At 37.6% G+C, this 12,500-nt stretch overlaps 1 protein-coding gene across 1 annotated transcript; it reads right to left on the minus strand.

Moving 5' to 3' along the window:
• Nucleotides 1–1,342: 1,342 nt before the first annotated feature.
• LOC105040888 (cyclin-A1-4) lies at nt 1,343–8,120 on the minus strand. Its single transcript, XM_010917629.4, has 11 exons — nt 7,625–8,120; nt 4,664–5,150; nt 4,315–4,448; nt 3,012–3,104; nt 2,799–2,932; nt 2,641–2,716; nt 2,489–2,565; nt 2,364–2,397; nt 2,115–2,264; nt 1,755–1,889; nt 1,343–1,669 (listed from the first exon to the last, which is right to left on the minus strand). Exons 1-11 carry the CDS (start codon nt 7,835–7,837, stop codon nt 1,598–1,600), a joined length of 1,605 nt encoding a protein of 534 aa, XP_010915931.1. The 5' UTR covers nt 7,838–8,120; the 3' UTR covers nt 1,343–1,597.
• Between the last annotated feature and the right edge of the window lie 4,380 nt (nt 8,121–12,500).

Genomic DNA, 12,500 nt, shown 5'->3' on the forward strand with positions numbered 1-12,500 from the left:
GCGTCGACGATCAAAGCTTGTTCATATGCAATCGATAAATTTATCGAGATGAGGGGCAAAAAAAAGGGGATATTCAGATCTTCGGCGAAATCAAAACGGCTATAAGCGTAAGAAAGAGAGAAAGAAATAAACCCTTTGGGAGGATCGAGCTCGACGCGGATCTGGGATTGATAGATCGGCCTTGAGGGGTAGGAACTGGAGCTCGCGGCACAGAGTGTTGGATTTTGAAGGTCGGGTTTAGGGTTTTAGGATCATTCCTTTGTATGGTTTGGATGCGGAGTCCTAATTCGATTACAGTTTGTATTCCAGACTTGGTGCGGCTTCTTGCGCGCACAAAACAACAACAAAAACAAAAACAAAAAAGAAAGGTGGCTTGTTCACAATACTAAATCATCTGTCTTAAATTAAAAAAAAAAAAAAAAAAAAAAAAAAAAAAGATTTTTGAGGGAGACTTCGATTATGGCTATAATTCCTAATGGCAAAAGGAAAAGGCATGCGGCATGGAACGTGGCACAACAGATGGCCGAGCTTGATGGGCGTTGACAACGGAACGGCGCTGAGCACTCTTGTGTTCCCCTTTTCCGAAAATCTGCGCAGGATTCACGTAGAAGAAATCGAGTTTATTAGCACTGCAGTATCCTTATAATCATGGGGACGTCCAGGCACGGTCTCCGGTGACGACGGGACTTTGGGAGTCTGGGCTGGTTGAAGTATTCCCTCCAGCTGAGCACTCTGACCGTTTCGGCGAGCATCCGACACCCACAACCACAACCGTCCAAGGTGGCCATCCGCGGGACCGCCTTCAACTCCAATGGATAACAGTCCACACCTACTAACTTTACCAATAAAACCAGCCGGCGCTCTCCACCATGATATTAAGCTGCAGACAGAAATGTTGGTGAGGTCAAGGAATGAACGATTCACCAGATATCTGGCATTCAGCTGGTATACATCAACTCTAGTTGTAGAAAGCCCTCTAACCAATATGGTTATCCACCCAGATTAGAAGACACAAGATACTACTGTCTCTGTTCCACAAATTTCGAACCAGTCAGGCCAACCTTTATCACAGCCTTGCAGCAAGGTAACTGACCTGTGACCATTTCTCTGCTTCACATCTGGCATCAGGGAGGCCGTAGTTTGTCAAAATACAGCCCATGATAATCTAGAAAACAAGAGAGCACCCGCATAAGAGTATAAGCTATCAATCGGGGAAGGGCTTGCCCAGTAGTTTATGCTCTCCCTGAATCAGGTAACTTTGTTTTAGAATGCTTTCTGGCTTAGAACCTGACACAAGATATACATCTACATGAAGAGATTACTACGGTGATACCACTACGCAAAATGCACCAACACACCTTGAGCTGACATTGCGCCAAAGCCACAATCATAAAATTAACAGGATGAAAGGTTTGTCTGCATTATGAAATCTACAATCAGAACGCCCATCGATCAATTAACACATAACTGAAGCATAAGCAATGCAAAAGCCACAGAATACTGCAGCCTCACGCAGCCTAGTGGTCTCAATCAGTGGTGAACTCATGTGGCAGAATACTCCAACAAAGAATTGGATCTGATGCTGCACAAATGACTTCTAGTTGATCGGATGCTGGAAGAACTCTGAAGGAATTGAAGGAGGGCAGTTTTTCTTGGCCACGAACTTGAACTGTGAAAATCAAAAGATGTAATTGTGATGAGTCTGAATAGATAGTTTGCACACAAGATAACAGCAGCTGAAAAAGTGGAATTACCTTGTGCTGACTGTACTTCTCCCTGACTGCAGGCAGGCTGCTTCCAGAGCTATTAAGGAAAAGACGATGCAAAGCCTTTGCACAATCGTAGAGTTCAGATGGCTTATATAAAGTGTAATGAACAAGTGTGGCATTCTACAACATCAACAAGTGGAAAGATGATAAAGATATTAGATCCATAATATGGAATATGAACATGCTGGAACGGATGTTGGTTCTACATCTACATTGATCGTGTAGGACAAGTTGTACTTTGACAAGTTCAAACATGTGATATCTATGAACTTTTCCTCAATGTGAGAACTTAGATAATTATTTCAACAGACAAAATAATTGTGGTCTAATTTCACTGGTATGTACCCAAGGTCTCTTTGTTGGTTGCAGTATGAATTTTGCTAAGAATATGGCAGAAGCAGCAATTAGTGAAGGAGAATAACATAGCATGTTATACTCAAGAAGTGATAGCTCTGCGACATAGTTTGCAAGGAACTCAAGCTGCAACAGAGGAACCTGGAAAAGAAAAATGAAAGAGAAAAGCAATGAGGATGAAAAAGCCTGCACAACAATGAACAAAGAGAAAATCTAATGAAAAACCAAAGATGGAGTTACCTCATCACATCCTTGGGCAGCACGGACAAATCTCCTTTTGTGAATAACAAGAAGATCATAAGTTCAGTAAAACATTTTGCGAGACATATATACATAATATGATGAATAAAGCCTACTTACAGTACCTCAAAAAACACTTGGCTGTTGGAGCTGTCATTTCAAACTTCAGGTACTTCAAGACAGCAGCTTCCATTTGTAAAACCTGCACAGATAGACCTTAAGCAAACAGCACAAGAAGAACTACCAAAATATAAGTTGGATTGAAAGACTGCCAGACCTCATCCTTGAAGTATGTGTTGTCAGTTATGTAGCAAAATTCTTCCACTTGTGGGGCACATATCTCTTCATATTTTCTGCAAAGATCAAATTCACCTTGTTGATGGTTAAAAATAATGCATAAAAAAGAATATATTCATGACTGCATAGAGATCTTACGCAGCAATCAGCATGCAAGCAACACCAAGCAGTTGCAATCGTTGGCGATTCATCTCATTGCCAGAAAGATACCGATCAATGTAATTAACAGTCAAGTATAATGTATCAGGTATAAGACGATATTCTTCTGCAACCTGCAATTGAATTAAAATCGGGGATTTAATCACAGAAAGAATGAAGGGATTCAAAATTGGTTACTGAAATTAGATTTACTTCTACAAGCCAATCTATTAGGATGGCACGCATGCTTGCATTGATGTCCTTCTGAACCCTTTCCATATAGTCAGTTGAAGGCCTTTTCTTAGTCTGTCAGAGTGAAAAAAATGCAACAGATAACAATTAATTAAAAAAATCCAACCAACAGCACAGAAGGTTACTAATATTTAACAGATCAACTGGGATATCTGGAATAAAAGCAAATTTAAAGGCTTAGATACGAGCACAACTGAGCAGGTGTTCATCCAGATAGGTGACATGCACGTATGAAAATATTACCTGCTTTTAATAAATTTAAAACTTGAACAACAATCTAAAACACAAAGCTTGAGACAAAACAATAAACAAGTAGGGACTCAGCAACACAACTTCACATGTACATTCCAAGGCAAAAAAAGAAAATCTATAACAAAAAACAGCCAGATAAATTTGATCAGTGAAATTATTCCAAGCTACAAGGTTTTGTAAACTTCAATAACATGGAGACCACCCGACACGTAAACATATCAACTAGAAGATTTGGTGTTTATCAGTTAATAATTGTTGATGTACGATTCAGAAGATTCTTACTTCAGCATACCGCTTATGCATGCATGACTCTTTCCATGTATAGAGAAACTTAAACTGGATTTCTCTGCCAGTTGTCCCTTAAAGGGCCACCACCATGAGGAACTCAAGCCCCAATGACATGTTTTGGACCCTACTTCCCTGAGCATGTCCGCTAACTGCACATGAAATCTTCCAGATACCGAAAAAATATAAAATATTTGCAAATCAACACATGATTAAGGAACAGCAAATATTGCATCTGTATGAAATTATTGCTAAGAATCAGACTGCATCTGAGGAATAAATAGAACTAAAGAATGTGATAGAGATATATTGGAAATCCTTTATTATTTTAGTATCGAACACCAGCAGAAGTCTCACACAGGAGTGACATAGTAAGTTGTGGATCACATGATGAACGTACAAATATGCACGAGTGGAATGAGAATATTAGTGAATTTGGTCAGATTTAGCAGAAAATTAAGTTCTATAATAAACTGTAAAACTTGAAAAAAAAAATGCAATTCCTAAAGGAAGTTTGCATATGTAGTATTTAATTTTGCACATCTAGAACTTGTAAAAATGAACAATAAGATTTTTTTTCCTGACAAACCTTCCACAGCAACCAAATATATTAAGACATACAGCGCATCAAGAAATTTGCATTTCGCTGTCTAAAATGTCAAGGATCAAGTCCCAATGACTGATAAACAAAAAAAATAAAAAACATACACAAGGAGGAAAATGTCACCTCAGCTATCCGTAGATGCTTGTATATATCAGATGCAAGTGTTGCACAAAACTGTGGATCCTTGTGATTGTTGTCAACATCAAAAATATCATCTGTTTCCATTGCCCAAGGAACATCCCTCTTCCATGTAGATCCTAGTAAAATATAGCTAACTTATTTAATATTAAGAACATATATCAATTTAACAAACAGGCAACTGCAAGATTCAAGAACATAGATGCTCTTAAAGTTACTAGTTCATAGAACAGAACTGAGAAAAAGGTGAGCTTTTACCAAATAACATATAATGAAGTTAATACAAGTCATGAATTTAATTAGTTGAAGGGGTGCTTTGGTCAGAAAGACAAACCTGCTGCATTTGCACGATCAGAGATGTGAAAATTATCACTTGCCCGCCTCTCCAGAGAAGCAACTGCTGAAGAATCACCATTGTCTATATACTCAAAATCTGGACTTTTCATGGAGTCACATGTAGACATAGTTTCAGCTAATGAAACAGAATCTCCTGAGGGATTGGGAGATATGACAGTACTGCAAGGTGCTAGACAAGTACCAACACTGGATGTTGGCCCATCATGTACTGGAAGTGAAATGTCCTTGGTAGAAATAGTAGCAACTGGCTTCACATCGGCAGAAGCAGATATGGTAGCAGCAGGCTTCACAACAGCTGATGCAGATACGGTAGCAACTGGCTTCGCTGCCGCTGATGCAGGTATGGTTGCAGCTGGCTTCACAATGGCTGATGCAGCCGCAGAGCTTCTAGGCAAGTTTGTATCATGAACACATGTCATGGATCCCTTCTTCACATTCAATGTGGAACTTGTAGTGCTTCCATTCTAATTAGAATTAGGAAAAAAAAACATCAGATTAAATATTTAACAAGAAATATTTTCAACAAACAAGGAAAAGAAACAACCTGAGCTGTCCGGCCATGCCCACCATGGTTATAAGAAAAAAGTGCATAATAGGGAACTGATTCAATACATAGAGTTCGAAGTTCAAATCTAAAACCAGCAAACCATTTTCTAAAGCACAAAAGATAATACAGAATTCAAAATATAGTTTGAATTTCAATAAATATAATATATGCGACAAAAATTTTAACATAAAAATCATTGTACATTTTTGTAATGCATAGAAACCTTATCGGCTATAGGAGACAGTTCTAAATGAAGTCCCAATTAGTCCCAGCAAAAGGACAGCAACTATCATGTTTCAGGTTCAAATCAGAATGGTTCTACAAAGAAGATTGGGCAGCATCTGTTTCCATGCAATGTTGCAAAAACACCAGGGTTTAGATGTAAATATAAGCAGTGAAGGTATATGTCATGGTCAGAGAAGGGTGTAATTGGCGCAAGCACAGGCATGTTTAGATGTTATCAAATCAAAGAAACCAAAACAGAATAGCCAAGCCTTAAGATCAGGATAAAGGCAACAGTTTCAGCATCAAGAACCTCCAAGAAAGTAAATACATCAATGAATAATCTTGCAACTTTAACAATATTAACAGAAAGAGATAGATGAAACAAAATTTTGAACTAATAAGAAGAGTTAGAAGCATGCAATTGTATGAGTCAGAGATTGGAGAAAATGAGAAAAAAAATAACTGGAAATTCTGACGACGAGCAAAATGACTCAAAAAGACTTGTTTAGGCTGAAGAAGAAGAAGAGGCAATATAACAAAACATTTGAATTTAGATATAAATTTCAGGTTCGGTTTAATGCTCTACATAGCATTTAGTAGTTGCAACTCAATTTTATATCCAGTTCAATTTCTTGAGCATGCATTGCAAAAGAGGTTAGATTTTTAGATGCATCAAAAGAACTTTGTCAGAAGGTTATTAACAAAACATTACTGGAAGCCATTCTGTATCTGTGTGCATGGTCCATTAACACGTGCATATTCAGATGTAGCCCATCATGTCATTATTACCATTTTCTCTCGAGCATGTTCTTATATTTGGAGTTTTCTGTCATTCAGCCTCAGCAAATTTTCTAAATGATTATTTGCAACTTGTATTATTCTTCATATGAACTAATCATTTTTAAGTTTGCATTGCATATCACTATACAATTTTACATAACCATTTTTCTGAAGATTTGGCACATTCAACAATCAAGGGTATATTCTTTCCTGGTGTTTCTTCTATCTCTATAGTTGAAGTTCTCACTAACTACATCCCAGATTTGATCCTAGAGGCTAGTATCATGGTAATGTGAAACTTTACCAATACCCAGAAAATAATTTGAACTCATTGCAGTTCAATTTTTTTCTTAAGGATCAACTGTCGAAAGATTGTGATAATGTACTGGATCCTTTTGAAAAAATGCTAACAACATAAACAATTAGATTCGTAAGATTATGATAACGAACTGGATCTTTCTGAAAAATGCTAACCGCATAAACAATCAACTAGGCTAAGGGCCCTAAAATAACATAAAAAATAAGCCCATCAAACATTCCTTCAACCAACAAGCATGATGAGAATACTTCAAGAAAACGCAAGTACAAAACAGGCATGAGGAAGGAAGGAGCATGCTCTAAAAAGGATCAGCAAGATTGACAACGGAAGTAGGAGTAAATGGTAACAAGGAAACAAAAATCTGAAAATCATACAAGCAGAGGGATGAAGAAGATCCACAAAAGAAAGGTCCTGAACATAAGCAAAATAGATTTTGTTCTCTATTATGAAAAAATTATCATTTTCATTTATCCTGCAAGTTTGGTTGCAAGAAAAATGTTTCAAGGGACCTGAAAATTCAAGCATTCGTGGCAAATACCTGTAGAATGCCCCATCTACCCAGAACTACTCATAAGCATCGTGAGGTTCGGTTATATAGTGATAAAGAATAATAATGATAATGTACATATGTAAGAATAGCCGATAATTCCAAACCCTCAAATTTTAAAACTTCTGGCGCTCTAAATAATATTATAATCCCCGGGAAAAGGCTTATAAATACAAAGCTACAAAGATCTCTAGCTATTGATATCATATTTTTTCTTTAGCGAATGAACATGAGAGTTAGAGGTTAAATTCCAACTTTCAGTCATCAATTCAATGAAATCCAAATAAAGATAATGCAGTGACTTTCTGAACATCCATAATATATATCAGGAATCCAACATAACTCAAACTGAAATCACGTCAAACCTTAAAGCACGTATCCAAGAAAAAAAATATATAAATAAAAGAACTCAAAAAGGATGCAGTAAAGGATCCAGATTATATACAAAACAGCAATCTTTCCAACCCACGATGCCATCAGAGAAAGAAAGAACAGAAGAACCAACGCCAGTTTTACCCACATGGGCTCCCTTCGTCCCCGGCAGCCGAGCAGCGCTCCTTCCGGCATTGCTCTGATTGGTGATGTTCCCGAGCGCGACCCTCTTCTTGGCCTGATCGGAGGCAGCTGCTGCGACCTTGGCGGCATTCTCCACCGCTGGCCTCTTCGCCAGCGCCGAGGAAGCGGGGGCGGATGAGGAGGACGGTGCCGATGAGCGGCGGTTCATGCTCGACATCTCCGAAACCCTAAACCTAAGATCCAATTCCTAAAGGGACCCGATCCTGACCTTGCTCTTCTACGGCTGCTCTTGCTACGAGATCGAGCAAGAAGGCCGAGGAAGCCAAGAAGGGAACGAAGAAACCCTATCCGTAACCTAGATGTCAAGGGAGAAGAGGGTAAGGGTTAGGGTTTGGAGGGGTATCCTCCGCATTGGGGGCGAAGGGGGGATCCGGGAACTGGAGAAAGGTTTTTGTTTTCTCTCGGACAAGGGGGACGGAATAAGAGGAAGGGGGAGGAGAATGGGAAAGAGATGGGGATTACTTATTTTCTTTTTTTTATTATTTTTAATGGAGGGAAGGGGTTGGATTTGAATTCTCAGAAGATCACAGCCGTCCGTCTGAGGCGACGATCTCAGAGGGGGAGCGTGGTCGCGCTCGCCCACGTGGATCTCTCTCGATTTGAATCGGGTCTGGTTGTGATCACCGACGGTGGGGAAGAGGGAACGTCTTTTCCACACCGAGCGTATATAACCAGCGTGCGTCTGCGCGAGCAGGGCTTAAGGGTGGTGAGTGGATCACGGATCTTTTAAATTCGAACTGGGAAACGGGCTCGGAAAGCCACGTTGCCGCTGGTAGCATGGAAGGGAAAGAAGGGGAAGGTTTGGAGGATAGGGTGGGGACCGTTGAATGGAGGGGCCAGGAGGGAGAGAGTTTGGCTTTTATTTGAAAAGAATAGGATCTAATGAAAGGTAGCTTGTTCCCTCTGCAAAGAAGTTATTTGGTCTCCACCATATATGTATATAATATTGGTACATAAATTTGTAATATATAATAAATATTTGATGGGTTGTCTGTTAGGCAGACAAGCCAATTAATTTGGCGAGCTCTTTTTGCACGCTAGGTTGGGAAATGGAGAGAAAGGAATCGAGCTCATGTCGATGATGGAGAAGTTTAAAATTTTGACATGACTTTGAACAATGGAAAAGCAAAGAAAGGATCAGATCTTGGCCAACGAATCTAGGATATAGTCGCTTGATCTGTACATATATACGGAGAGTTTTTTTGATACAAATATATGCAGAGAATTTGCATCTGCATTGCATTATCACAATGATTCTATATTTTTATTCTAATTCATATCAATGCCTCCCACACATAGGATATGGACAATTTGTGAATTGGTGTAGGACATATAGAGGTTGAAACCAGATACTAGTATATTTATATCCACATTTGTTTATATTTAGTGAATATGGATGTGGATATGGAGACTTATCAAATACAAAAGTTTATATCTATATTTATTTTAAATAGATATTGATATATATTGGATACTAAAAAGTATGAATATAATTATGGATATTGGTTAATATGATTTTTTTTTTTTTAAGTTCATGAGTGCGACACAAAATTAAATATAACTATAAATAAAAAATCGAATACTTGGATACGGATTGTATAGTTATCTATCCATCTTCGTATATATTTTTCTTTAATGAATATAAATATAGATATGAATATTAGTTAAATGCTCAAACTTATATCTCTAATTAGATAGACTCAAATATAAAAATAAATCCAAAAGGATATTATCTAATTCACTTTTTATCTTTAAAATGTACTAATTCACATATAATTTAATGTGGTTCATAAAATAAGGTGATTTTTTATTTTTAAATGCCACGTAGTATGTTATTTTTTTTGTGGATAATAGTTAAGTGGAAGACCCCAACAAAGACTATGCTTCTTAATGTCCAAGAAAGAACTTAAAACTGATGGAGATCTATGTCATATTTGAATGACCTGGTCAGGAAGCATGGGGAATGGGTTTTTATATTTATAGTGAGATTGAGATTCTGGGCCTTGGGATGTTAGGAAACAAAGTTTAGAGATCATGGAGGAATATTTCTAGCCTCTCAAGAAAGGGAAGGAGGGAGGGAGAGAGAATGTTAAAGGTTTCATGAAATTTCTCGATAGTAATAAAACATTATTGTTGCATCCATGCAGACAAAGCATAACCGAGCAAACTAAAACATCTTAGTAACTAGAGGAAAAAGAAAGCAAAAGCGATTCCTATAATAGTAGTGAGCAAAATAGGAGCAACTTAAAAAATAAGATTGTGGAAGAGCAATACAAACATCATGCTACTAAGCAAAGCAGTGAAATACTGTAGCCTAGATGGTAATGAGTGGTGCATTATATCTCAATTCTTATTGCATATCTTTATATGGTAATAAAGTTGGATTTTAACAAGGACTCAAAAATCTACCATAATGAAATCTAATAAAAATTAGAATACTTAGTTTTCATTTTAGAAAATTATTATTTAAATTTTTAGAATATTAGCTCCTAATCCTATTTTTGATGAACTGGATTCATTATCAAACAACAAATTTTGAATTAGGAATCTGTATTAGTACTAAACCTATAAATTAAGTAATTTTAGTTCCCATATCTAAGCACAATTTTTAAGAGATGTCCCATGAATCCTAAAAAATTTTTTCATAATTGAGTTTGTAATCGAACCTTAAGATGGAATAAGTTGAGCTTGTGTTCTAATTAATTGTACCGATCTCAAGAGAGAGAAAGATATCTTGAAAAAGAATAGTTCATAATAAATTCATTAGACGCAAATATCTTTTATTGTGAAAAATATGTAGGGCAGAGATCTCACATTGTGCATAGATTGAGAAGTGATAATTAGCAATTTACTCAATTTTGTTTTATTTTCACTCTGCATATGCATTTTGGAATGGTGTTTCACTTTAAAAATATTGTCAAACTTCTATATATGGTTAATTATATGGATTTCCTTCGAATCGTGGGTGCTGTTCTTTTAATGTCATGTTTCCTTCCAAGGTCAGGAAATCCAATGAAAGGAGTAACAATTAGGTGATCTAGAATGATGAAATTTGTGAAAATAATATTAACTTATTAATAGGATGCAAGTAGTTTTGCTAGAGCTTGTGAATTTATAAATTAACAATGCTTGATAATTACTTGATGCAGGGATCATTAATTACTTTAGTGATCATGGCAACACATCTGGTGCCATAATGCCTATGCTCATGGATCATTTATACCCTATCCTTCTATGAGCATTTTTCTAGAGAAGTTTGATTTGTTTTTGCAACAATATCAAGGCATATAATTAAATATAATTTACTTTTTGCCACTCAAAAGATCACTAAATACATGGCGAATCGTTATCATGACAGATCATTTTTCTTAATAAACATCTAACAAATTAAAATATGTTCATATTGAATTATATAGAAAAGATACAGCTGTGGATAAGACTGTCACTATTACGAGGTCCATGAAGGGTCAAATATATGAAGCCTTATCCTCCGAGACGGAAAGATTATTTTTATATTTGAAACCCATGATCTCCAAATTATAATAGAACAACACCGTGATCTCCAAATTATAATAGAACCACATTACCATTGCACTGGGTTCTCTCTCTTCATATTGAAATATCAAAATCGTTAAAACCATGTCTTTACATATATTCATGAACCCCAGTAGCAATCGTGAGCATGCTAGCCCTCTTTCATGGATCCATTCATGTGGATATCTCAAAGGCTAGCCGATACAACTAGCTGCAACATGTGTTGCAACTCAAAGTGCAAGGTGCTAGGGTTTGCAATTTGTCTGTGCATGATCTCAATAGAGGGAGGTAGATCAAAACTTAAGGTATTGAGATTAAGAATATATAATGCAAGGTATTTACTTGTTGGGAATTAAAAACATCCCAGTTCTCTCCTTTCAAAAGTAGCACACCCTAGTTCTCTCATTTGGTAATCGAACCCTTCTGAGTACTTCCTCCTTTAGATGTAACTTGATTTTTTACGAAGAAAATATTCAAATTTCAAAATGCTAAAAGTACCCAACTATTAATGCATAATCCTACAATATCTATTCTACCAATAGGTGGTTTCAAACCTTTTACACCTAAGCTGATTGGATATGTGCTGGTTGTGCAAATACTAGTATTGTATCTGTTGGGATATATCGATCGACCCCTATATGCCGACTTATTTTCAAAACGGTCCGACCGACATCCGACTCTACCCACCAGACGGATAGACGACTCCACCAACGACTGCCGACAATATTCGGCCGAAAGTATGCCAGCCGAATAGATCAATACTGTTTCCAACCAACCGAATGATCGAATTTATATTACCGACTCACTGTCGGAGGTGGCAACCGACGTCCGACTTCTACAAAGCACCAGATCAGCGATGATATTTTCGAATCATCATCCGACGTCCCGACAACCGAATACCGACATATAGTCGGCCAGCTCGTCCAAACGCCGTACAACCGCTATGGGCTGTTGTCCTATCAAGGACATGCTGTGCGACCGTCCTGGGACATTGTCTTGCCAAGGACATGGGTTAATTCTGATGACCTGACAACCCACGCCGATTTGACAGTCTCCAGCGATTTGATAACTTCCCAGTTATCTGCACCATTAATGGCGGGACCATACCACATTCTAGTATAAAACGGGGTAAGGCAACAGTTTTGGTTAGCTTTCTCAAGCTCTCTTAAGCTTTCTCAAGCTGAGTCCTTGGTTTTTTCCACTGTTGTCTAGTCTCCTCTTTGACTTGAGTGTCGGAGAGTCTCCGTCGGAGACATCTTCAGTGAGGACTTTCTTTACAGTTACCT

Source organism: Elaeis guineensis, chromosome 3, assembly GCF_000442705.2.
Source record: "Elaeis guineensis isolate ETL-2024a chromosome 3, EG11, whole genome shotgun sequence".
Taxonomy (NCBI): domain Eukaryota; kingdom Viridiplantae; phylum Streptophyta; class Magnoliopsida; order Arecales; family Arecaceae; genus Elaeis; species Elaeis guineensis.

Excerpts from the sequence above, each read along its gene's own strand:
- LOC105040888 (XM_010917629.4), bottom strand. The coding sequence starts at position 7,837 with ATGTCGAGCATGAACCGCCGCTCATCGGCACCGTCCTCCTCATCCGCC. Across the intron at positions 3,105-4,314 it reads AGCATCTACGGATAGCTGAG|ACTAAGAAAAGGCCTTCAAC; the intron begins GTGACATTTTCC and ends TCACTCTGACAG. Across the intron at positions 2,398-2,488 it reads ACAGCCAAGTGTTTTTTGAG|GAGATTTGTCCGTGCTGCCC; the intron begins GTACTGTAAGTA and ends TATTCACAAAAG.